The sequence below is a fragment of the Tyto alba genome, unplaced genomic scaffold (genome assembly GCF_018691265.1).
Source record: "Tyto alba isolate M040663 unplaced genomic scaffold, T.alba_DEE_v4.0 Super-Scaffold_3, whole genome shotgun sequence".
Classification (NCBI taxonomy): Eukaryota; Metazoa; Chordata; class Aves; order Strigiformes; family Tytonidae; genus Tyto; species Tyto alba.
The window spans coordinates 12,222,103-12,249,596 of NW_024881304.1; the positions used below are offsets into that span (position 1 = coordinate 12,222,103).

At 47.3% G+C, this 27,494-nt stretch overlaps 1 protein-coding gene across 1 annotated transcript in view; it reads right to left on the reverse strand.

Moving 5' to 3' along the window:
* Positions 1 to 25,458, reverse strand: part of PRICKLE2 (prickle planar cell polarity protein 2) — a 108,655-nt gene extending 83,197 nt beyond the window's left edge. The window contains exons 1-2 of the mRNA XM_042799508.1: positions 25,359 to 25,458; positions 24,914 to 24,999 (exon numbers count right to left, since the gene is read on the reverse strand). Coding sequence (XP_042655442.1) covers positions 24,914 to 24,999; positions 25,359 to 25,400 — 128 coding nt within the window. The 5' untranslated portion in view covers positions 25,401 to 25,458. The remainder of the gene's footprint in view (positions 1 to 24,913; positions 25,000 to 25,358) is intronic.
* Positions 25,459 to 27,494: the final 2,036 nt, after the last annotated feature.

Sequence of the window (27,494 nt, forward strand, 5' to 3'; positions counted from 1 at the left end):
CCCAGCTGGCGTAATTGAAACAAGCAGGAGATGAACCTGATGGTCTTTACTCGAGTGAGGCTCCTCCAGCAGACGGCAAGACGTCCTCGCGCTGCAGAGTAGGGATGGTGGGGAACACTGAGCCAGCACCTCTTGTGCTTGCAGGCATTACAAAGCACATTGGGCTGTTGGAGTGGTCAGAGGAGGAACTGGGTCTGGTTTGGGGTTTGTTGGCAGTGTGTGGAAAGTGAATAAGCCCTCATCTTCCCTGTCCTGTCATTATCCCTCCACGACCCACTGCCAAGTCCTGGCATGTGAAGCTTCTGTCGTCTCCACCATCCATGTCACAAGGCTGCATGCAACTTGGATGGGAATATTTTCCTTGGCTGTCTCCACCAGTACAAGCTCTGGATGCCATGTCAACAGTTGGAAAAAAGCCTAAAGCACCCAGCGTGCCTGGCATCCTCCCCATGTCAACCCTGAGACATGCCATGCCAAAGAATGGGGTTGGATGCTCCCATTGCCTGCATCCAGCCCTGGCTGCATGTGACAGCCTGTTTCATGCACTGTGCCCTGCAGGTCCTGCCTGCTCTCCCAGTACCACGTCTACCAAGGACTTTAGGAGATGCAGGAGGTCTACAGATGGTCTCAGAGGAGAATCCCTGCTCCATGCTCCCAGTGTGCCAGTTGTCTGGCTCGCCCCATGGTCCCCACGGGAAGGACAGGACATGGACCCTTGCAGTGGCACAGCCCACTGACCCCACTGGAGACGTCCCTCTGGCGCCGGTGGGAACAGGCCACATCCTAACACAGAGGATGCAGGTGGAAGCTGCTCAGTGGGGATGGTTTAGATAAATATCATATAAAATAACTGAATCTCAATCCCTGCGCAGAAATGTATCTGCTTGTATTTACCACCCACATACTATTTTATTAAGACATAATCTCAAACAAGAATTGTTACCATTGCTGAAGTTTATTTTAACATATGGCTAACTGAACCTAAGAAAAACATGTAAAATACATTTTAACATGCTATTCTTGCCTAACGGTTTTTATAATTTTTTTTAATGCCCAATATATATTTATACATTCCAAACATTGGGGGAGTGGGGGGTGGTGTATGCTAAAAAAATTATATCAGTCACATGGTGACTACTAAATGAAAAAAGTACTGTGGTTCCTTTGTATTAGTCCAAAACCACTAGAGCTGTTTTAATTTTCAATAGGCAAAAGGTAATTTGTGGTTTCATAAATTCTGTTCAAGACATCATAATTCTTACCTGGTCACAGCTGTCAGACATTGATATGCTATACTATGGTGACGGGTTTATAAAACCAGAGATGGATGTCTTGTAAAAATCCCAAGGCATTTAAAAAGCAGAAAAACTCTTTCAGTCCAGAAAAAGCCCAGCTGAAGTCCTGGCTGGGGTTAGCTGCTTTTGCTACAGTTCAACAAGGTACTTAAACACATGCCTAATATTAAGCACAGGGGTAGGCTCTGCTGCCTTTGATAAACCATTCGTGTATGCAGCTTTAAGCATATGATTTGCCACATAATCACGGATATCAGAACACCATTAACGAAACCATTTGCAGCGTGCACATCACTGGATTTTCCTCCAGCTCCCTCATCCCAGTTGCAGCACGCAAGGTGCAGGCGCCCATCCTGCTCCTGCAAACGGGAATGCCATTTGCCTCCCCGTTCCCAAATTATTCCCCCAGGCCTTAGAAGAGCGTCTGATGGTGGTGGTCACCCCCACAAAAGCAAAGTGCAGTAACACATCAGACTGACCACCCCTGGGTTGGCGTGGATATACAGGCATTTCCACACGAAAGCAGACCTACCTGGGCTGTTCAGAGCATCTCGCACCGCCGGAGGAGCATCCTGACGAGGGACCGGTGTGTCCCACCCAGCCAGAGGGATGCCTGGGCCTTGGTGGGATGCAGCCCATGGAGAGAGGCTGCAGAGCACTCCAGGCTTCCCCTGCCAAAGCAGCTGGGCTGCTGTGGCCCTCCAACCCTTCACGGCTTGGTGTCTCATCCATATGATGTAGATACAGATCCAACCCAGGGTAGCAATAATAGTATCATTTAGGTTGGAAAAGACCCTTAAGAGATCACCAAGGCCAACAGCAAACCTAACACACTGAGTCTTGCTCCTTCCACAAAGCCAAACAACAAGAAAGTGCCAGCCGTTCCCAGGTGGAAGACCAGCTCCCAACTCATGAGCAACCACATCCAGGGCCCTTGCCACAAGCGTGGATTAAGTCACACCAAAACACCCCCTCAACAGTCCCTGCTTGTCGTGCTCAGAGGGACATGGCTCTGAACATATTTATCCTCACGTGAAAGCCCACTCTGCAGAATTTAATTGGATGTATTCTAAAATATCAGCTTTGTTTCTTCAACCAATAAACCAGAACACCACACTCTCACATGTTTATTTGAAATAGGGATTTAGCAAGTATTAAATGCTCTCCTCTTTGCTATGGTTCCAGGCCAGGATTTAAGTATCTGTGTTACAAGATGAATTTGAGTTTTAACAGCAGTAAGCACATTCTAAAAATGGAATAAAATAATCAATTCCATGTGCAAATCTCTGCCCCCCCAGTAACCCTTCTGACCTAAATACAACCGATGCTGAACTGCACAGGATGGTCCCCTCGCTGTCTGCTTGAAGAAAAAGAAGCCAGGAAGCAAAGACAGAAAACACTCCCTAATTTTTGCAGTTTTCAGCTGATTTCCCTCAACGGACAGACCAATGAGGAGAATGAACTCTGAGACCACTTGCAAAAGCCACTTTGCACACACACAACATTCTTTATACAGTATTTACATATCGACTCGCATCCTGTTTTGATGTAAACTCTAATGCTACTTCACCGCTGTCTGCAAAATGAGCAAATTCCAGCAGATCTGGCAAAACACTTAAGCCACCACTTAACTTCCAGCCCAGCAGCTGCTCAATGGGGCTATTCATGGGCCCTGCACAGACTTTAGTCCTTCCCACATTGAGCGGTGCTGAGCTCTTTTCCTGGCTGCAATCTGGAGTTCCCGGCAGGAGATATTTTCACTTCTGCCCTCTGGCTTTATCTCCTCTCTTCATGCTGCACATGATGCAACAGCAAAAAAAAAAAAATAAAAAAATAAAAAAAAAAAAATCATGCACAATGCAATGACTTTGATTTGTTTTCAGTGTTGGCCTGAAGGCAGCCATGGTTCAGCACAAGTAATGGGCAGCAAAGGATGGTATTACTGATCCCAGCCTGGCTCACCACTACAGACATAGTAGTACTAGTATTTTGCATATTCCTGGGACACCATTCATACGGAAAACACTCAAGATTAACCTTACGTCAGGTATGGGGTTATCATTTTATGATGTCTGTCTTATTTCTTTTTTTTTTTTTTAAGAGAAAAAGAAGAATTATAGCTTTTTACATCCACTGAATCAAACTCCTCATAATTAGGGCTGCTGGTTTCCATGGTAACGAGGATCCAACTCTGTTTTATGTGAAATAAAAAAAAAGAATAGCTCCACTCCAGCTGTCGGTGTGGTCTGGGCACTGCAAGCCAGTGAAGGGATGGTGCTGCAGACGTGGTGGAGCTCGGCAGCGCTCAGGGCAGATCCGCTCTGCTACCGGTGCCACTGTGTTGGAGGAGGGATGCACATCAAAACACTCCATCTCCATCTGGCCAAAATCATGGACATGGGCAAGAGGTAGATGGAAATGTCTCCAGCCTTCCTGCTTGTGCCTGTGTCCCCTTATCCTGGGACACCACCACCACTGCTCTTTCTGCAAGAGCAGCATTGCCCACACCCTTCCCCAAGGGTTACAGTCTTCTCTGTGATGACTTCACCTCTAATAATAACTTCCAGGGCCCTGCGGACTCCAGAGGAAAATAAACCCAAGTTATTTTTTCCTTTTACAGTGCTCTTATTTTAAGAATTTGATGTGGGTGTAAAAGAAAAAAAGACACACCTATCGTAGCTGGAATAAAGTGCTGTGGGTATGATGTGACTCTGGCAAGCATGAAAGTGAATCACACGGGTATCTGCGCCGACTTTCTAAAGCAGTAATTTGCCTGGGCCAGGCTTCCATAACAGATGTTGCCATTTATATATGTAATTTTGTGTTGCTTTTTCAAATATATGAGAAAAAAAACTCCCACCAATATAATAAGCCTCATCGGCATGCCAGCACTGCTCTGCACATACATGTCTGCAATACTAAAGATGAACACGTGAAAAAAATAAAAAGCACAACAAATGCCTGCCTGTGCGGAGAGGCAGGTGCTCAGCAGCATCGCTGCCTGCAGGCAGCTGCCCATCTGCCAAGGGTGCAGGTCTCCACAGCCCCAGCATCACTGTAGACCTCAGTTTGGGGAACAGTAGGAGGATTTTACCAAAAGTGAGTGATAACCAACCATGCAGATACAGTCTTGGTGTCACACCGCTTGCAGGCTGCCACGAAAGCCACGTGCAACAGGAAATCGATGTCGGCATTGACTTTCTCCATCAGCTTGTGGCAAATAATGACGACGTCGCCCAAGCCCGATTTGATTTCACAAATCAATACTGAGTGCTTAAGAAGGGAGCTGGCTGGAAAAGGCTTTGCACGTGTATTTCCATGGCGAAAAAAGGGAATTTTCTGTTATAATTTCAACACTGACATTTTGAACAAACAAGCCCTTTTCTTTTGTCCTCCTTTCTTGGAGATGTTTTGGCATGTACATAGGACGTGGGGCTCAAGGCTTCCCTGGGCTGGGCAGCATCTCCTGCAGAGCAGTTGTATGTCCCCTAAGCCCTTTGCAGAGGAACAGAGTAGAAGAACAAAAGTAGAAGTTCACTACAAAAAGCCACCACTTTTGAACCAAGACCTGGGCACCTGGAAAGCTGAGATGACCAAAATGTGGACCTGATTATTTTCTGGGTGGCTTCTCCCTCTCCTCCTCCTTCTGGCAACCCAGTGCCAAAGCCTGGTTAGGTAGCAGCTCAAGAGACAGTGGCCAATGGGATGGTCCCTCTCACCCACAGCCAGACTTTATAGATGGAGGAAGCTCCTGGACTCCATCTGTCACCAAAGTTTGGGAGGTCATTTCCAATCAAAGCACCGTGGACTCATGCAGCCCTCGCTATGTCATGCTCCAGTGCCATATGTCAGGTCAGAGTTGTTCATGCAGTCAAAAAGCTTGGTTACATCCACAGACCACCCGTGCTAACAGGATATCTCTTGAAAAAAAAACCCAAAACAATTATTTACACATTGGACAGCGGGTTGTTCACTTCTGCTGAAGAATGCCTGTGATTTTTTAACAATTTCTAAGAAAAACCTTTTCCTTTTTTCACTTTACCTTCAACCAAAAAGCTTTTTCCCTATCAATTAGAATCTTAATTATGGATAAACTGATGAGAGAATTAGTTTGGCTGTAGTAAATCTTCTACCACTACTGTACTACAAACCACAAGGGAAACAAATACAACTTGCTCGAGCTTCCATGTGCTGCTTTGAGAAGAATCGTGGCCATCGGAGACCTGTGTACAGCCTGGTAAGATCTTTCCCTCTCACTCCTCGGTCTCCCCACCTGCAGGCTGGGGATGGTGTGACCTTGCCAAAGGAAGGCAATGGGGTTCAAAGCCACGCAAGCCAGGTGGTCCCCCATGCAGGGGCACCGAGCCATGGCAAGTGATGCTGCGGATGCCAGAAGTTCGTGTGTGCCCAAAGGGAGAATGGACACAATTCACAGGACAGAAAGACACCCGGGGCCACTGAATACCTAGAAATCATGCTTGGCTTAGAGAGTTCCCGAGCTGGAAATACTTTGGGTGTGGGAGAGATTCAGAGAGATGTTCATGCTGTTCTCTTCCCAGCGCTGCCGCAAACTGTCCCGTTTACCTGACTCACCTCCTCCTCTCCGCTTTCGGGTTGGAACACAAAGCTGAGCATCTCATAAACCACCAAATTACTGTTTGCTTGTCTGTTTTTTTTTAGTAGAAATAATAGAAACACTACATTTGAGGAGTCATCCCTTTTTCTTCCAGACACTTGTCAGACCTGTTTTTTCCTCCCAAGCCTTAGCAGGTCACAAGCACCAAGGAAGTTTTACCAAGGAAGTTTTTCAACCCAAGCCTAACATTAAATAAAGCTCACATTCATGGGACACTCTACATAAACCCAGCAGAGACATAATGTGGCATGAGGCATTTGCAAAATCCACTTTGGAAACTCACAGAGGTGCTTACAAAGATATCTACCCTGATCAAAGTGATTTATATTTTTCACAAGTGAGCAATTCGCTTACTAGGAAAGAGACAAATTTAATTTTTAATTTGATCTCCATCAAAACAATATTTTCTTGTTGCTATGACGGCTGAAAGGAAAACCTCTTACCTCGGCGACAGCCAGCTAACGGCATTGCCGCACATCCCCCAGCAGCAGCAGCCTGGGGAGGGAACGCAGCCATGTGCATCATTTTTGGCTCTTGGCATCTTTGATTTGATGGGGATTTTTAAAAGGATATACTGAAGCCAAGGACTAGAAAGCCTCTTTGGAGAGGCTATGGGGAAACAGCTACAAAACACAGGAGCCTTGTAACGCCTGTGGGACCAGGGACCCACCGAAGCCCCGTGGATCCTCCCAGGGACTCCCTGGGTTTTACCTCAGGCTCCAGTGACCAGCTGCCCTGCATCATGACCCAAACTGCACCTCTAATCCAAGATGCACAATGCTAGGAGGGGAAAAAAGGACATCTGCTGACCATCAGTTGATATGGCAAGAGTCCAACAACAATAACAGAAAGGGCTTAAATACATAACCGTTTCTTTTCCTTACACTCCTCCTCCATGGCTACCAGCCTCGCGGTACTGAAGAAGTACCCTGATGAATAAATATCTTCTTTCCCTTAGCAACAGTTAGCAACAGAGTCAAGTTGTGTTTTTTTTTTTTTTTTTCCCTTGCTCAAAAGAAACACATCTCAAGCTAACACAGACGATTTAAACGGCAATAAATATAGGACGTGGGTGTAATCAAAAATCGCTGAAACGCAAATCGCACTTTTTAGCCTGGGTTATTTTAATGCACAAGCAGAACTGCCAATGATCTGTAGAAGGAGCACAGCGAGGGCTAGAGGGGAAAAGAAAAACACAGCAAGATTTTTGGGGAGGACAGGGAGATACTGTCCATTCCTCCCAAGCAAAGCCCAGGCCAGGAACAGCGATGATATCCCAATGTTTGCTTTTAGCCCTTAGTACAGTTTGAGTTTCTGCAGCAGATTTCTCTGTCTACAAACTGCAAAGGTCGCATATAGTCAAAAAATCTGTTAAATGCATAACCCCGACACACAGCAAACGTATTCTTTTCACAGCTCTATTCCTTTAACAGTTCATTTAAGACGTCTGCCTTGCATTTTTCCATTTGGTGTTGGGAAAATGTTTTCTTTCACCTGGCATAGAGCCCGATTCAACAGAAAAAGAAAGCCCTCCCCGTTTCCATGGGGCCCTGCAGTATAAGACATGGGACTAATTTTACCCTTAACTGGGCACCTTTCAGCTCTGTCACCAGGTATTTCATCCCCTTCCCTTTTGCCCAGGCTCTTTCCTCCCCTCGCTATTTAGAGGATGTGTTAATCTTTTACTGGTTCATGTTGCCCTTTCCCTGGTCCTACCAGAAAGGGCAATCCCTTGCCACCACCTTTGCTCCTCCAAGTGCCACCACCTTCCCACCACCCCCCCTGCCCTCGTGATCCCTCTCCCCGCAGCCCATCCCCATCCCACCTCTCCAAGCCTTGGTCCCAAAGAAAACAAATCTCTGCTGCCACCATCCCAGCAAAGCGCCGCGAGATGCGGGTCTGGCTGTGGTTTTTTGGTGACATCTCGCTGTTTTTTCTCCACCAAGAGAAATATTCCCAATTTCTATACTAATTGCAATGCCTTAAAGAACAAGAATTGCAGCTAGACCACAGAATGCAGCCTGGTTTCTATATCAAACCAAACAAAGCCAAATATCACTAATTGCAGAACAAAACCATGGCACGGTCCTGCTGATAACGCACTGCTAGAGGATAGTGGGAGAGCCCAGCGGTTCCATGGGGAAAACAGGATTTTCTGGACGCCTGGCTCCCGAGATATGGTGGGGGGGGATGACGATGGGGAGATGGTGATGGAGCCAGGCAGCCCCAGGGCACCAAGAATTTATTTCTCTGGAGACCCAGAGAGATAACAGTGTTTGGTTCCTGCTGTCTGAGTTTTTTCAGGATAAAAGATTGTTTCAAATTTTTTTTTTTTTTTTAAATTGAAGCTGGAGATGGCAGAAGGCAGCTCCGCAGACGAGGAAACTCAGCTCCCCTGCTGACACTGCGTACCACCACAACCCCTTCCTCACCCTGTTCTATCCCAATAATGGAAACCTATCAGGTGCTTTTCTCTAAATAGTTATTGACTTCAGAGAAGAAGTCCTCCACTTGGTGAGGAACTGAGGGCTAATTCCCATCTCATCCACCATCAAGATGAGACACTGTGCTGTAAGGCAGGTCGCAAAGCCATGCTGTACAGATTTGTAGCTAAAATGGTTCGGTTGAATGATGCAGGCTGAGAACTGGACTGCTTCATGTTTATCTATAATACGTAGATATTTAAATCCCTAAGCCTGAAGTAAAATAATTTAGAAGCCCCAGCTATAAGAGATCTGCTACCAAACCCTCATCGCTCTTCAATCCTAGTCTCCAACACATTATATTCTTTCTGCATTTAATGTGCCCTTAAGGTGGGGATTAGGTAGGCATTTGATTATGTCTTTTATGTTTATAGTAATTCATTTCCAAACCTTTACAAACTTTAATTAAATGCTACATTTTGACTGCCTCGTCCTGAATTGAGAGAGAGCAACAGAGAAAAATCTGTCCTCAAACAAAATTTACATTTCTAAAGCACCTTCTTCTGTGCAAGCACCTCGGGGCTACTGCATAAAATCATCCTGAGCTGCCTTAAGATGTATCAGTGCAGACATCAAAGCAGCTCTAATACTGAGCCTCACGCAGACCCGCAGACAGCTGAGATCACTACATTCACAAGCAAGAAATAAAACAGCTCCTGCCAAAACCAACCATCGATCCCTCAAAAGGTGGCCGTGGGGAAAGCAAGAACGGCAGCCAAACTCCAGCAGTAAACCCCAACCTTTTCCTTGGAGAAAGCTCACAGGAAGGGGCCTGGTAGCCAAAAGCACGGCGGTCAGCACAGCACTTCATCCAGCCCCACAGCCTGGCTTTTTGAACATCGCTATTCAGGAGAGGAGACACCACCACATCCTGGTGAAGCCAAAGGGGAGCTGAGCATCCCCAGCAAGGAGAGCTCAGCACAACCAGCTTCCCGGAGCTGGGAATGACCAAGCCATCTCCAGAAGTAACCGTCCTTGTCCATAAAGACTTCCAGTGACTGGGAAATGTAATGCCATTTCTTTAAAATCTAGACCCTTCTCTTAGAGTCGGTTGCAGTTGGGGTCACCCCATCCCTGGCTCAGTGAAAGGCCACATACATCATCTCTTCTGTCATTTTTCAGAGGAGATAAAGTCCAAAATTTGTATGGGCTCAATATTTAGTCGCTGAGAGATTGGATTTGAAGCCAAATTTTAATTGCAGGTTGGAAATCGGGAATTTGTCCCATTTAAAAGTCTGGGTGCAGCAGAAACAGTTCTTAGGAACTGTCAGATCAAAAAGACAGGGACGTCATAAGATTAGCTGAGCTCTGCAGCTTTGCCCTTTGGGGCCAAGATAGAAGAATGATATCAAATTTTTATCAGCTAAGAAATTCAAACCTAGCTTGAACACCACCACATCACTGCAATCCATCAGAATAAATTCAAACTGCACAAAGAGAATACTAAAAATATTTAGTTAAAAATCTCACAGGTCAGGTAGCATCAAGGTCGAAGCTGCAGACACTCCTGTGCATAGATGTATAAAATGTTGAATCAGTAGCAAGATCCCTATTTTCTGCTTTCCTGCAACTTCCTGCCTGTTCCTTCGATGACATGAAAGGGTTCAGCTTCCAAGGATGCTATGCCTTGTTTGCTGCCTGCCCATCCTACAGGCTCCAAGGCAGCATGAGGAGATGAGATCTCTGCAGCTATGGATGGTGCATGAAATTCACCCGAGCTGGCAGGGCACCCGAGCTCCCCGTGCCACAGCCCACTTCAAGCCCTTCTAAACAGCTTGGGGGGGATTTAAATCATTGATCAGCCTTGCACCTGCCCTCTGTGCCAGGCTGAAATTTCACTCGTTGGGTTACCATGGTTAGAAACGCTGCATGGGCATGGACTGTCCCGCTGCTGCAAACTCATCCATCGCTCACTTCCAAACAGCTTAACTCTTCCTGGATTGCACAAAGCTATTTCCCAGGCCAAATTTTGGCCTTTGAGTGGCAGTTGTTGCCATCCAAGTGCATTAAGAAGATGTAAAGCTGTATTTTACCTTGCCTAAAAAGCCCCGCAAAGGCCAGACAGTTTTTATTCAAAGGCTGTCATCACAGGTCCCACACTGAGGATCACTTTCCAGGTCCCTGGGAAATTCATGGAAAATCTCCCAATGACTTCCCCAGGGCCAGGATTTCACCCCAAACTTGGAAGAGCTCAGGCCAAAAAGAAAATTTAGATAGTTACTGCATGCACTCAAAGCGAGCGGCTGGAGCAGAAAGCCAGTGTTTAACAGCACTAGCAGCCCTGCAAAATTTTACAAGACACAACCCTCACGTTAGAGGATCCATTTCTTTCTTCATAAAATATATTGGGCCTTTCCACAAACTCCTTTTATTGGTCCATTTGGCTACTCGTTCCTTTTATGAACTACTCAAGTTCCCGGATCATCTGGAAAAGCCCAGGAAAACGGCCTATCTGAACCATAACGACGTGCTAGCCATTGGTAAAAACCCTCACTGCTACCATGGCTTGGGCACCATGCGTGAAAGCACGGAAGAGAAAAGCCAGCAGACAGGGCAGCTGGATTTCATCACCTGAAAGGAAGCACGCAGCATCTTTTTAACCCATTTCTTCTTACTGCCTACAAGGTTTTGGAGTCACAAATAGAAGTACCCCAAACCCAGGTGTTTTTTACCTCAGTCTAAAATCTACTTGGCAGCAAACAAGCGGTTAAGACTGCGATTTTTTTTTATCAGCCTCCTACATCTCTTCCATGGGGGTCCTTTAATGGATACAGTTAAAGAGCAATCTTGCACGGAGGTCCACATGCTAACATAACAACATATTTTAACTGTGTATTTAAGTAGTTTCATTTCTATTGACATTGGCTAAGGTGAGTCCTAAGGCTCGCTGGTCTCCAGCACAAGGCTGGGCTGCCCACAAGTGCAGCCTTTCGAGCTACGCATTGCTAAATCTCCTTTAACGACAACAAGGTCCTGCAAAACATTTCATAACCATCATTTCCCAGGGAGCCGGGTGCCTGAAGCACTCGGTGTGCTAACTCCAGTGCTTTGCAGCACAGTCAGTGCTGAAAAAAGACCAGTGAAGCCTTACAAGTGAGGAAAAACCAAGCAGCAGGAGCAGAAATGTGCCTGGCTCTGTGCATCTGCTCCCGCCCCAAAACCTGGAGCTGGTGGTGCAGAACCAGGGTCCTGCAGTCCAGACTGTGGTGTTGCATCTTGCTTTTGGTCTCAATCCCAGAGTTTATTCCCAGTAGCGTTTCCGCAGTACCTCCCAGCCCAGTAGCCCAGGCAGGAACATCTAACTGGTGGTGGCAGCACCAGGCTGTCATCACAGCTCCAAAACATGCAATGCAGGAATCGCCATAATGGGACAAAACACCCCTTCCCAGAGCCCAGCTCCAGCAAGACCTCCAGAAAAAGCAATTATCAGGCACATCAATATAACAGCATTTTTACCCTACTGAGAAGGTTCATTACAGCATGCAGGCCAGCTTGTACCCTTGAAATTATTCATGTATTTCTTGTCTTAGCTGTACCGAGCTCTTGTGAAATAACCAGGCAAGAGTGAACGCTGCTTGTAACAGTCCTGTGGAGAGGCTGTTTTAAGCCCTATAACAAGGAGCACTGCTGACCTCCCAAATAGCAGGGGCTATTTTAAAAATCCTTACTATTGTGATCTCAGATTACTCCCTACCACCCAAACCCATCTCATCTTAATTAGCACCCATTATTGTAAGGCCCCTCCAACATTTCCACATTTCTCTGATCATTACAGTCCACAGATACTCAGTAGAAAATCCATCCAGCTGTGTATTTTGCATAAACTGGTTATCTTGAACCACATATACCCTCTCACTCTTGTTCCTGGCCCCATATTTTATACCACATTGTTGACACCTCCAGCCCCTTACAAGAGTATTGCTATGAAAGATTTAGATTAAGCCAAATCCCAGCAGCTTGCTGGGGGGAGACAGAGGAAATCTGAATTCCTCTCAAATTAATGACTAAAATCTGAAAATTCAGCATGGCATCTCAGGTTTTAACCGGGGGACAGATTGCCCAAAGTGGGGCACAAAATCCAGCTGAATATTTTAACAGCAACACAACAAAACCAAAAGCTAAGCACTGACTTGGCACTGGGGTTTTTTATGCTCTCTTAAAAGAAACACAAGGTGCATTAAGAGTTCAATGAGAAACATGTCTTGGTAGTGTCTGTGCAATCAGCTACAGGGGAAAAAAGAAGAAAAAAGTCAATTTCTGTTGGAAAAGCCTTGTTACGCAAGGTAAGGGCCCCAATCTCCATGGCTGGTTGTGGACAGCGAATGGGACCAGGATGGGGCCCCTCACTAGCAAGCAGGCACAACATCTTCCAACCAACGATGCTCCACAGCCAGTGTCCAGCCCTGCTGCCTCCCCCCTGGGATCAGGGCTGCTCCCTGCTCCATCCACCAAACTCACTATTTCAAGTTTCCTTAAACAGCCGATAACTTCTAAAGGAGAGGACGAGAATCATCTCAAGGCCTTTCCTAAGGGCCCTGCAACTTCACCAGCTTTGGTGCTGCCCAGAGCAAGACCACAGCACTGCAAACTCCAGCCCAAAATGCCCCAGCCCCTAGATTTGCCGTTCTTTTCTAGGAGGAAGGACTCATAATTCCACATACCCCGATGTCATCCATCTTTCAAGACCTTTCCTTGGCTTGGGGTAGCTCCCAATGTCATAAGATATCTCCAGACTCTGGGTCTTTGCAAGGAAGATGAAGATTGCAACCCTTTGCTAGTTGGGGCCTCTTCATTCTCCCCTCTCAGCACACTGCAATCCCCTCCACGGCTCAGCGTAACACCAGGCTAAGCATTAATCAACACAACATGCGCTTCATCCAACTTCAGCAACCACTGCGAATATTTAAGTTTTATATTATGTGCTGGGATTATTTTTATATATATGCCACCCTGTGTCTTTTTATACACACACTCACACACATATATAAGCAAACACACACACAGAGTATTTCATTTCTGCAAAATATAATTTAAGCACAGGGATTTTTTTTTTTCCCCTTCAGGCAGCCCCAAGCAGCAGCCTCTCAGCCCAGCAATGCCGAGTGCCCTCTGCTGTACACAGACACAAATGCTTCTTTGTTTAAAAAGAAGATTTATTTATTTATTTTTTAAATACTCATAACTTTACTTTGGACAAAATATTTATTAAAATTACGTTTGATCATTTTGAGTGCAACATGAAATACTAATGCCGCAAGATTTCTCCTGTCAGACTGGAAGATTCATGCCTCCTATAGGTTGCATCAGCGGAAAGTAAATAGGCTGGGCTGGAACTACACTGAGTACTGTGTGAAAATGTTTTATTTATACATTTGAAAACAGCAAAGGGAAATCAGAACAAACAATATAGTTTTATTATTCAGGCATTTACCAGGTAGCCTTCACACTTCGGCAAATCGCGTATCTATTAGAGGTACAAGATGAAAACTATCACATGGCAACATTAAATCATTTTTCTTTTGTAAAGCAGCATTGTTCCTGCTACTGGAAGGAAAGATAATATTAAAACATATTCAAATATATGTATTTGAAACCTCTACATCTTGTAATAAATTATGCACTTGATATTAAAAATCCAAGCTACACTGCAAAACTGACTTAATATTATTAACTTTTATTGTCTTCTCACGTCCCAGCTCTCCTCAAATCTGACATTTAAAGGGACTGCATTTCCAGCACATGGCCTTTATGGGACTGAATGCAGATTTAATATGGCACAGGCACAGGTCTGTGGTGAGTGTTCCCATTTATTTGACAGGTGAGAAAAGAAAGAAAGGGAATCGGCCTTGTCCCTGCCCCACTGCCGCTTCTTCAAATGTTGCATCATCTTAAGCAAAAGCCTGACTCCTGTGAGTTGTGGGTTTTGCAATAAACAGGGATTAAATCATCTGCAAAGAGCCAGGGCAGGTTACAAGACAACAAGTTCAGCAGCATCTCTGCAAAGGGGTCCACATCCACCCAAGGCAGATGAGTCAAAGACCTGTCAGGTCTTCCCTTGCCACAAGAAGCACCAGATGGGTTGGGGGGGACAGAGCAGTGCCACGTGGTATGCCAACATCAAAATCCCAGTTATTGCCATCACCATGTATTTCCCCCCCTCTGCTTCCCGCTCCCACAGAAGGAGATGTCTTTTTTTAACCTGTCTCTGTGCAACAACTCAGCTCTGCAAGCAGGGCCCGTCTGCTCCGTAAGCTACATGGGCACACCTCCACGCTGCCCTGGGAGGGTGGGATGGGGTCGGAGCACCCATGGGTGCAGTCTCCAGTGATGCCCAGGCCCCTGGGTGCTCCCGTGCAGCCGCTCTGGTCAATGAGCTGGCTGCCGACCTGCACAGCCACACCAGCACAACTGGTTTCCCCATCCCTCCCAGTGACTCACTGCAAAACCTCTCCATTTCCAGCATTTGTATTCACTTCACAGCTTGGATTTCCTCAAGGAGGCAGTACCCAGGAAAACAAGCCTTTTCTTTACACCCTCCTGTAAATGTGTCCACATGAAGCTGATCAAAAATATTCCAGTTTATTTTTTTAAATGAAATCTTTTACCAGCATTTTTTTCTCCAACAAAATGTTGGTATTTTTTTATAACTTTTCATCTTGCTATTCTTAGGGATTCTTGTCCTAGATTCTCCATCTTGGTTGAAGGCCAAGCATCACTAGCTGAGCCAGAGGGAATATAAAAGCATCTTTCTAAGACGCTATAGAAAGGAAGAAGAATTGGACCCTGGGAGCCAATACACTTTCATGCCTTGGGTATTTAAGGATGAAACAGGCATTTGTGAGCTGACACAAGGTAAAAAGGTGGCTTTGAGACTTTACAGCAGCCTCTGAAAGCATCTTTTTACCAACTAGATTGCAAGAGAAAACCAGGAGCAGTGATGCATCGCAGAGAGTGGCTGCCGAGGCCCTGGGGACAGCCGGGGCTCACTGGCCACTCCTGATGGCCCCACGGGCACGGAGCGCCTGCAACCACTGCTCCACTTGCAAAGCAAACAGCTGAAGGCAAGGAAACAGGAACCACCCAAGACACACTGAGGAGGTTTCCTATGGTTACTGCTGCCATGGAAATATTTTTTTTTGTTGGCTTGATCTAAATAATATCTAGCTCCTTGGCTGCAATACACTTCCCACAAGGTTGGGTCGGATCCTTAGACCTGCACCCCACTACCAGGGTGTGACCGCATCGAGCACCAGCCACTTCTGAACTGGCCCAGGAGCATCTCAAACCCAAGTTGCTTGGGGCTTTCCTCCCAGATCCCCCAGGGCCCGTGGCTTGGTTTCAAGGAAAAGAGTAGGAGGAAAGAAAGTGTGTGTGTGTGTGGGGGGGGGGGTGTGGAGAGAAAGAAAAAAAAAAAGACAAGACATCTTTTTACTAATTGCTCACAGCTGTGGCCAAGCAGCTCCCATTTCAACTGCCAGGAGCTGCAGCCATCGGGGAGCACGCTGGGGTGAGTGCTCCTGCTCTCCCCAACGGGCTCCGGAGCAAGAGAAACCCCTCGCAGGGAGAGGGACGCTCCTCCATCCGTCCACAGGCTCTGCATAGGGATTTCAATAATTATATTTATATACTCCCCTTATCAGTGAGAGCAGCCATTATGTCTTTTATCACCACGGCGACAGCATCTGCACGAGGGCAATTGATAGAGGATGAAATATTTGCTGCGATGGCTGAGTACAAAGTGCCTCCCTCCGCAGTAAGAATAATAATTGTAATACTTAGCTCTTGAAGTGTTAAGCTCTGGCATCAGGGCCCTGCAGAGAGTGAAGAGCCACACACAGGGGAAGAAACGGCCTCTCCAGCAGAAGAGAGGAACACCCTGAATTTTATATATGCCCCTTGCCCTTAGCATCGGTGAACCTGAGAAAGGCTCTGGCCATCAGCCACCTCAGGGCTGCACTGATGCATGCCTGGAGACCGCGAGGACATGACAGGCCACGACAAAAAGGCTCTTTACAGCCGTACTTGCAAGGCTTACCCTGAAATTAGTTTTCCTCGCATCAGACAATTCTGCTAATGTTACAAATTCCTCCGACATTAGATAGTGACCACAGAGATGCTGCGCGTGCGGGAAAGCGTCCCCAGCCCGGCTTTCCCCAGCCATGGCTGGGAGATTATTCAGGAGATTATTCATTGGAAAAAAAAAAAAAAAAAAAAAAAAGCAAATATCCAAATGAGCATCACAAATGGCAAAACCATCTGCCAAAGGTTTCAGCTGATACTATGGGCCATACTTAAGCTTGGTGATAGACTTACAAGCCAGACAATGAAAACGCAATTGATTATTTGAAGAGTGACTCGCTGGTGTAATAAGGATGGATTACTGGGCGGGGGGAAGAATGTCTTTGAAAAAAAATAAAAGACTGCAGATTGACTTTTTCAAGGCAAACAGAAAGGGAACAAAACCTAAGAAAAACTCTTAAAAGCACTGAATAGCCCTCTACAGTGAGGAGGGCAGCGCTCAGTGAGCATCACTGCAATAGCTGCACCCTGGCCCCCTCCAGCTGAGGATCTCAGGTACTAGCCTTCACCCAATTCAGATTTCTTTCCAGATTGGCAGCTGGGAACTTTTTCTTTCATGCCACACCGTGCTCGTGACAAAGGCCTGTTGCAAACCCTCTATTAAAGGAGTAGGAGTTTTCCCTCCCCACCCAACACGTGCGGCACACAGCACCACCAGGGCTCTGCACTCTCCAGAGGGGTCGGTGGGATGGATCCTGCACGGAGAACTGAGCCTGTGCATGCCTGTGGAGCCAGCAAGGAGGGCCAAGAGGGCCGAATCTGTGGCAGGGCAGAAAAACTCAATCAGCAGATGGGGATGTTGGGGTCAGGGATGACAGCCTGGATTTGCGTGCCATGGGACTGATGTGACCCTTCGTCTCCCACTTCCTTCCTCTTGCCAGCTCAAAGGCTTCAGTGACAAATTTAGGCCACTACCCCAAGCTTGGGGAGGATGCACGGGGAACACAAGACCTTCCACATCCAGCAGCACCGAGCTGTTAAATCAGTTCGCCACATCACACTAAGTCACACCCTACGTGGCACCCAAATCCATAACTGCAGTCTCCAGCACTGACAGCTGTCTGCTTGAAGGAGATCCCCCACTGCAAGCCAACCTACCCCACTTCCACATTTTGCGGGTCTGTCTTGGGCAATTCCATCCCAAAAGGCTCTGTGAGGGAGCTGAGCTTAGCTGGTGGCCAGCAGAACAGCCCCACTGCTGAGGCACTGGGAAAGCGCTGGCCGGGTGCTGTTTTGCCTTTGGGGTGGCAAACCCCACTCACACCAAGCAGGTAACATTTCACTCTTTGCATACCAAGAAGCAGCTGCAGTCATTTTTCAAAAAAAAAAAAAAAAAAACCCAAAAAAAAAAACCCACCAACTTTTAAAATGATATTTTTTTATTCCAGGACTAAAATATCAGGTAAAGTCAGAATTCAGTGTTTGCCCACTCTGCCCCCTCCATCATCAGTGTCATTCACAATCACTCCAGAAACAGAATAAACCCCCCAAACCAGCTCAAAACCCACAACAGCTTACTAGAGGTTTTTCACCCCATTCATAAAACTAGAATTGCACAAGGTTGCTTCAAAACAGACAGAAAATGTACCCACACTGCCCTTTCTCTAGGAGAAATTCTGCTTTTTTGGCCTTTTCCAGCAGCTCAGCTGCAATGGAGTGGGGCAGAGCCTGGCTGCAGAGCAACTCCAGTTACAGCAGCTGCAGACTAGGGCTCTGTGTTTAACTGAAATTTAATCAAGAAGTGTCTCAAACTCCTTTGAGTTCTTGCAATACAATCCTGAGTGGCTTGTAAAGGACTTCAAACAGGCTCCCCGGGCTTGCCCGGAAACAAGTACATACCTCACCTGCTCTTTTGTACATTGCATACAAAAAAATTAAAGAATTTATTTTAGGCTTTTTGCCAGGGACAACACGGCCTCCAATATTGTAATGCTCTGTTAAAGTGGATATCGTGTCTCCCAGCCAACACAAACAGGATACCTTATCAGTCTCGGCTGTTTTAAGTGCTGTTTCAGCAGCAGAGCATGAAGATGTGGAAGGGACAGGCCGAAAAATTGGTTGGGAGTTCCTTACATGTAACTGTGCTCTTGACATTTATGAAAAGACAGATTGTCCCAGGGCAGGATGAAGCTGATCCCTACACTACAACCACCCAAACCCTCGTCCTGACAGCCTGGCTGCCCTCTCAGCAGAGATGCTGTGGGAACGGTGGCAGCAGCACGAGTCACCACTAGTTTCCCTGCTCCTTCCCTACTGCCACAGGGGTTGAAAACTCAAGAAAAAGTAGACCCCGATTTTCCAAACACTTACACAAGTGTTTAATCTCACAGGTGTGAGTAAATAGGTCAACTGAAGTCATTTATGCATCCTCCCGAGCTGAGCTTCACACAGCAACCGCCCATCCCAAGTCACCCCAGGCACAAAGGCTGAAGGACACTGACTTTGCTAATGAGTAAAGCGGCAGGGAATGACCTTTCCTTTCTAAAGTGCTTATGACCAAAAAAAAAAAAAAAAAATCCCAACATTAAAAACAAGATAACAAAACCAACCCTGTTGTGAAAGGCTTTAAAATCAGCAAACAAAATCCACCTTTGAGATTGGGGTTTTTTTTGGTTTGTTTGTTTTTTGTTTTTGTTTTTTTTTTTTTTTTGTGTTTTTTTTTTTTGTTTGTTTTTTGTTTTTTTCGGTTTTTTTTTGCATCCCCTCCACCAGCATGACAGCATCCTTGGGCGACTGGTGGCTCCTGCCCACCCTGGGCGACAGGCACAGGTTCCCTGGGGACAGCAGCCTGCTTGGCCCCTCTGCAGTCCCTCAGGGACTCTCCTCTGGAACACCAGGATGGACCACACGGGCTGAGTTCTGCCTAGTTCAGCAGGTTCCCCGTTGCAAAATGAAAAACTTGATAAAACCCACTGGGCCTGGCACAGTTTGCTGCAGCAGCGATGCGAGCATAAGCCCATTCAAGATAAGATATTGCTATTCTCACATCTCCAAAGCCTATCAAATAAACATGCAAGGAAGTGTGGAATATCTGAATCCTAAAGGACAGAGAGGCACAAAGCATGTTATTCATGAAAGGGAAAAGCTGGGAGCATGTGTGTGAAAGATACATAACCTATGAAAAATGCTGAAAACATATGGAAGCAATAATCTGTACTTTTTTTTTTTTTTTTGAAAGTAGAAACAAATGCTTAAGAATTCAGTGTTATTCGTTCACGTGCTGCATTACAAATATTATTGTTTCTGCTCTCTGGATGAGGCACTAGGCATCAAACCAGAGACCCAAACGCACCCCAGGACGCGCACATGAGCGTGCCGGGATGTCCCTCCCACGGGCAGGGCCAGCGCCAGGCAAATGCAGAATTGAGGCTGCAAACACACAGAGAGTTTCTCATTGCTCGCCACACATGAGCAGATAATGTCCAGAGCACTGGGCACTGGACAAACACACGAAGAAAACAAACATTCACTGCCACTAGCAACTCCCTGCCAACAGTCAACAAGGCAGAGATGGGAGTTGCAAAGCGACCTGTCCATCATCACCCAGAAACCTCAAACATCTCTGGGCTACTGGTCAACCATCTCATTTACAAGGTCACCATCTCATGACACACATCTCTTTTTCCCTTGTCCATAGTTTTTTTGTGATCCAGTGGTCGATCACAACCCTTTGGGATGATCCTGTATCATCTGGGATATCCAGGTGGTCTCTCCTGAGAAGCTGAAAAGTTTGTCCTTGCAGATGTTCCCAAATCCAACGAGGCCAGATGAGATCTGACTTCTGCAGGACTGTCCACAGTAGATTATAGCGAGAGGCTGAGTTACAGAAACAAATAAATGCTCAAAACAATTGTACACACCAAAACTTCACTTGTTAATACGGAATATTACTCAATATTAAGTCAACAGTCACATACATTCGCCTTGCAAGGTAAGGGCCAGGCACTACATTTTGTACGAACGCACACCGCTGATATTAAGACCATGATATGTGACAGCAATACCTGAGGAGAAGCAGATCTCTACCCTACCAAAATGTGATTTCAAGGGACAAAGATTACATGGCACATGCAAGATAAAAGAGGCTCCAAAAAGAGATGTAAAACATTATCTCACACTGAAACTAAAACCCCGCTCAACCAGTCTTTTCCTTTATGTCATGTTTATTACTGTTATTTAAATGCTTCTGCAAACCAGAAGAATAACTATGGCAACAAAGACTTCTCCAAAGGTTTTCAGACACTAGTTTTAAAATTATCTTATCTGCCACAGCATCTGAATGCCTTCGCTCTGAAATCAGCCGCACACCACTGCCTCTGCAGTCTTTGCAAGCCAGGTGGTACATCCCCCCTCCTCAAACACTGTCTTGAGATTTAGATCTCCTGCATCTATGGTTTAAACTGGTGTTTTTGGAGGAAAAGGTAGAGAGCAGGGAACAGCAAGGTCTGTTGAACTGCAAGAGTATCGGTTTTTGCAAGGCTTTCTCAAGGAGCAAACAAACCATGCCTCTGTGTGCTAAACACATGCCAATCTCCCAACACGAAGGATCAGCTATTTTAAATACAGTACTAAGGCTGTAATTTTACTTCGTTCAGAGTAAATCCAAAATTAGTTCTTCACAGTAGGCTTAACAGCAGCAAAAGCCACTCGCTCCCTTCCTGGAGCTGCCAACCATTTGTCACCTTTAAGGTTTACATATTCACACTAATTGCACCAGAACTAGGTTATAAATTCCCTTTCCTTCCCTCCTCCTGGACCACCTCCCTCAAAGGCTTTTCTCTGCAAGACATTATGCAAAAGACACTGCTAATGGCTATTCATTCACCAAACTCCAGTGACAGCTTTATTTAATGCCAAAGCTTGTTAACAAGCTGAATGGCACACAGTTTAATGTAATGCAGATCTGATTAGAAAACAGCAACTGGGCTCCTAAGGAGTTGGGAGATTTTTATTGAATTTGATTTCACTTTTTCCACACAAAGCCACCTTTCAAGTATCGACCTGTATTAATGAGGATTTGGTTATGTACACCCGATTTCCATCCTCCAGATTGCAGCCCACACAGATGAACTTTTCAGTCCTTATGTACTTTACTGACAACCTACCATAAAAGAAAGTGGTGCGATTAGAGAAGGAATCATTTTGCTGTTCAGGCCATGAGAAATTGGGGGTGATACCAGTTACAGTTTGATAGCTGCGTCCTTGCAGACTTCACGCCCTACAATGATGGAATTCAATCTTCAGTGTTTTCAGAAAACCCACTTTCTCCTCTTTGGGGCTAAATGATTTAAAACTGAAAATTGAATTTCTGCCTTACAACAAGAGGTAGAGAGGTCTGTGGCACGCAGGAGGTCTGAGAGCTTCAGGGGGGTCAGACACAGGTAGCGGGCTCCAGTAGAACTGTGTCTGTAACACGGGGTGTTTTCAATTCTTTGCTTCCATCAAAATAGTATTAAATATGACAACACTTTTACAGGATAATTCACCCAGTACCTTGAATTTGAGATTATAATTCCAGAGCAAAATTAAGAAGATTCAAAAACAAACACTAAAACCAGGGACATTTTTTAATTACTTAGCAGTCTCCTTTCATTTTCTTGTTGCACATTACCTACAGTACAGAGACCAATTTCATTCTGAAAAGAAAACAATTCTGCAGAATACAATTTATTTTCAAGTGGTTTCCCTGGCTCAGGAAGTATGTGTGTGTTTCCAGGAATGATAAATTAAACCGACACTCAAAGCCATCTCCCCATCTGAGAGAAGTGGCTTTTAAGGGAACGTACGGGTACAGAAATTTTCGGTGTCTAACAAAGCAATTTGCCTGCTCGATGAAGTAGCTGCACAGATCACACCTAGAAATCACAGGTGACTAGAAAATACCCTGTCCTGCATAATTGCGTGTACAACAATGCCTGTATTAGCAATGGTTTCAGTGCCTACAAGCTTATAAATTCTTTTCCTTTTCCTCAAAGTGTATCACCAGTTCCTATCTTTGAAGCAAAACAGTCCGATTTATATTTATCAGCAAAACTCTGCTATTAAGGGATTATAAAAAGGCTTACAAATCTCTAGTGGTTAATTGATCTGGGTTTGTAGCCTTAATCTGCAGATTTCCTTGCAAACCCTTGCTTTCTTCCAATCTTGTTCTGCACATTAAGGTGTTGGAGAGCATCCCCAGCAGGAGCTGGCTACACTGCCTTGTGTGCAGCAGGCACAAGCTCCTCTGCCTGTTTTTGACCTACAAAACTATTAATAATTTGCCTGCTTACATGTCCCTGGCATTAATAGACCATTGGCTAGTAAAAAACGAATGCGCTTCCTCTCTATTGTGTTCTGGCAAATAGGTTGTCTTTATTTGTTTTATTTGCCTAATTACTCTTATATCAAGGCAATTAAGTGTGAATGTGTGCAGGAGGGCTCTGGGCTTGTCCAGTCCCTGGTGTAAGGTGACTTGGTGTAAGATCTAACTTGGCATAGCTTGCCTGCTCAGCTGCAGTGCCTCTGAGGGCTGACCCCCACCCTACCCAAAGGGCTCCCATCCTTTGCCTGCCCCAGAGGAGGTAACCCTTTCCTTCCTGAGAAAAGGCTGCTGGAACAATCCACACGGTTTTAGCCAAAATCCTTGTCTGTGTCTGGGGTCCCTCAGAAAAGGGCAGCCAAAAGCCAGCTACGGGTGGTCCTGGCAGGCTGGAACCTCCTGCTCCACCTCCTCCCACACGTGGGGTTTTGCAGGATCTGGTGAAAGAGGCAGAACCTGAACAGAGCCCCAGCACCACTCATCTGACACTCCCCAAGTAGCTGGGTGCCTCTTCTGCTGGGCCATTTGGCCTTCGATGGGATGCTATCAAAATTCACTTAATTCTTCAAAAGTCACTGGATAGTTGTACCCTCTGACATAACAAAACACAAACCACAGCACCTCTTAAGTCCTTGGAGCAGAGGAGAAATAGTTTTGGTGACCATGGCTTTTCTTTTTATCCTACATTTGAAAGTTCTCCTTCACACTTTTAGACATTATAAAGTGGCTCTGCAGCAACACAAGGAAACCTGTAACAGCTCGGGAAAGCATTTTTTAATCCCTGAAAAGAAGACAACTCAGGGGTGACCTTATAAATCTATTAACATACATGTGGTAGATTCAGATCACTGGGAGAACGTCAGGATACCACAGCTCCTGCAGCACAGGAGGAAGGGACACCTTCACCTTCTGAAGGTCTGAGGTGGGACACGGTGCACTTGGAAGCGCCACCAGCACCCGTGGAGGGCCAGGCTGGAGGACCACGGTGAGTCCCCCCTGGCACTGCACATCCCTTGGGGCAGACCTCAGCCCACAGACCCCATCCCACTGCACTCTGGAGCAAATGCCATTCGGAATGACAATTTGCAAGACTGAAGCTTAAGACACAACTCAATGGGAATAAATCAGTCCCTCTTCTCGCTCTAAACCCGTGCTTTAATCTGCTGAGACGTAGCTCTGAGAAGTAGGGCAGAAGCAGGAGGAGCGCCGAGCATGGCAGACGCTGGAGAAAAGGGGTATACCCTATAAAATAAGGTTAAAAGGTTGCCAAGGGCTCCCTGGCCTACTAAGTCTGTGCACCAGCTCCCAGAGCCCACAGCCCAGATTTAATATCACCAAGTCCCAGATCGCCCATGAGCAGGAACTCATTTCCAGGCAGCACAACGCGGGGAGGGGAGAAGGAGCTGACCCAGCACAAGGCCAGGGCTCGCTCTGCCTCCTAGGCACCACGACTGTTGGGTTTGTAGACACACGAGAAAAAGAGCCACAAATACTTGTACATTCCTACACCACCACCCCCACACCCCCCCACACACCCCACACCCCCCCATCTTTTTCAATAGCTAAATCTCTGCCTGGCATCACTGAGAGGGGAGAAATCCCACCATGGGGTCACGGGGGGAGGCAGGAGTTTCACATGGCAGTTTGGTGCAAGCCACCTAGAACCCCTTCAGCCCCGCTTCCCCCTTCCCAGCCCAGCCCAGGCTGCCCCCCCCCCCCCAGGCAAGGGCGGCTTCGCGCCCCTGGCATGACCCGAGGCAGCAGGACGAGCCGACGGCAGCGAGGCGCAGACCAGCTGTGAGGCGATAATTAGCAAACAAGTTACCCCAGTCCGGATCGGGCTGCGCCCCGCACCGGCGGCAGGCACCGGCACACCTGCGTGCTTCTCGGTGGGGCTGACAAACCCACCCGTGTCTCAAGAAACACCAGCCGGGGTGGGCAACACGCTTAAAACCAACCGAAGCGTTCCCTAAAGAGCCACATTTGCACCCCGGATGCGCAGAGTTGGGAGGGAGCCACAAAACCCCTCAAAGGGAGGGCCAGAGGGAGATCCACTGGGGTCCCACAGCCCTCGGGGGGGACGGAGCGATGGGGGGACTGGGGTCCCGCTGGGTCTTACCTCCACTTGTGCAGGGCGAAGCCGGGACACTGGTCCCCGCAGGTGGTGCAGGGCTGGCCCTGCTCCGGCTCCCCCGACGCCGTCAGCTGCAATAAATCCCAGAAGTCAGCCCCGGCCCCTCAACTGCGGGACTGGGGGGGGGGGGGGGGGCTGGGACAAGGGGACAAGGGCACGCACCCAGGGGTGGGGGGCACGCCCAGGGGCAAAGGGGTGCTTGTAGGGAAAGGGGGCACTCGCAAGGCTGGGAGTAAGGAGCAGGGGAGGGAGCACGGCGGAGATGGAGCGGGGGGACACACCCGGAGAAAAAGGTGCTGGGGGGGGGCAGCGGGGGCGCAGCCGGAGGGACAGAGCCACAGGTTGGAGAGGAGCGGGGGCGCGCACCCCCGCGGGACGGGACGGGGGGGAAAAGGGGGTAACCCCCCCCCCCCCACCTCCAGGCACTCACCGACCGGCCGGAGAGCCGCTTGCGGGAGCCGCGGCCGAACATGGCAGCGCCGCGCTCCGCGGAGCCGAGCGGAGCCCAGCCCGAGTGCGCGGCAGCAGCCGCCCCGGCCCGCCCCCCCCCCCCCACCCCCCGACGGCCGCCGCTCCCGCCCCTTCACCCCGCCCCTCGGCCCGGCAGCACCGCCCCGGGAGAGCCCGCCCCCCCCCCCCCCCACCTCCGCGGACCGGCCGCTCCTACCGCCCCGCCGCAGCGCAGCGCCTGCTGTCATCACTCCGCTTCAGAGTTAACAACCAACCGTCCCCCGGGCTCTTCCCGGCGCTAGCTATTGTCCCGCCGCGCTCGGCCAGCCCTGCCCCGGGTTACACCCCAGAGCACGGGTGTTAATAAAAAACACAAAACCACCTGTAACGACCCAGGAGCTCATGATCCTCCCAGAACTACACATGGGCTAGTGGGGACGGGAGCCGTGGGGCAGCCCACGTATCAGCCTGCTCTCCTCATGTATACAACGCTCTACAAAGGGATCCCCACAGCCAACAAGCAGCCTGTGCCCCTGGGGGGTTTGCAATCAAACTGCACATCTGGCGCAAGGCAGAGCAAAATGAAGCACAGGGAGAAGGGGGAGCGACAAATGAGCTCCACGGAGCACGGGGGTCCTCGGAAACTTGTCCCCAGTGGGGATGGAGCTGCTTCACCATTAGCATTTCACAGCTTCACCCCGTGCTTGTGGTTGTTCGCAGATCCTGTCATCTCCTTCCCTGCCTCTTTGTTCCTTTGCCTTCCTCCCTCACAGCTGGTTAAAACCATAATGCTTTGATTTTTTTTTTATTTTTTTTTTTTTCATTTAATCAGTCCTTATTTTTGTCAATTTTTCACTTGTATCTTCCTCTCTAGGAGACTGAAATGAGGCTGGGAGCTCTTTGGCTGCCTTTTGAAGAATCTCAGGGAAAAAGTTTCAGGGAGATTTTCACTCTTTCCTCCCATAAATGTTGGGCTTGCTTAAAAAACAAAAACAAAAGCAAAACCACACACACACAAACCCCTGGGAATTTTATCATGGAGAAAATTTTCTTTTTTATGGGCTTTCTTCATGTCAGTGGGAAAATACTGACATCCCTCCCTGCTCTGTTTCTCTGTGGTTGTTATTTTTACCCTTCCAAAACGCTCCAGCTTTCCTCCATTGCTCCCTTCTGCTAAATTTTCTCATCATTTTCCTTCTCGGTTTCTCTCTCAGTTTCCAGCTCATACAGTGGTACACGAATATGTTATAAACTCTTGAGGGAGGAGGCGATCTCTTAAAATACACACACATTTCTTCACATGGTGGGCAACTGGTTACAAACTGGGGTTTGACCTCATATTAAAACATCCCTACCTATAAGCTGTATCTAACGTTGGATACAGTAATATCAGAGGTGCTGAGTTACTGTTACTTCTACTGAAGGTCAAAGGGATTTCAGGGAATGAGCTTCACGCAAGAGAAGGCCTGAAAATCTCCAGCACTTTGGGTGTCTTGCATAAGATTCAGAATATTTAAAACTCCAATTAAAACTGCCGAAATAAAAGCATTATTGGATACAGGACTTATAACAAGATTCAACGTGCTGTGGGAAATGCTTTAAAGGTGACCTGCAAATCCTTTTTAATTGCCTTGCTGTTGCAAGAGATGCTGTGTGCCCTCAATAACAGGGTTGGTGAGGACATCTGCTATAAGTTTAAAACAGCAAAAGTAAGTCAAAGTTGGAGGATAAATTCCTTGGAGCTGTGGCTGTGCTGAATCATGGCTCTAGTCTTCTGGTGAAGAGGTAGGTCCTAAATTGCTCCTTAAAACAAGGTAGGTTGGTCCCCTCCCTCCATCCCAAGCTGTCCATGAGGCCACCGAAATTGCCTGCCACCCTGTACAGCCTGTGTCCTCCAGCCTCATTTCAGCAGATGCTGCAGATGCCGGTGGGCAACTCCGCAATACACAGGCAAAAGGCAGGGAAGGCTCTGAGCATCAAGACTTGTGCCAGTGTGTTCGAAAGGAGAGGGAAGATAGGGGATCAGTCTGGGAGTGCAGAAGATGCAGAGAAGAGGGTTGGTCGCTGCTTCTGCCCTGCTGTGCCTGGAGGGGGATCTGGGGAAAATCACATACAC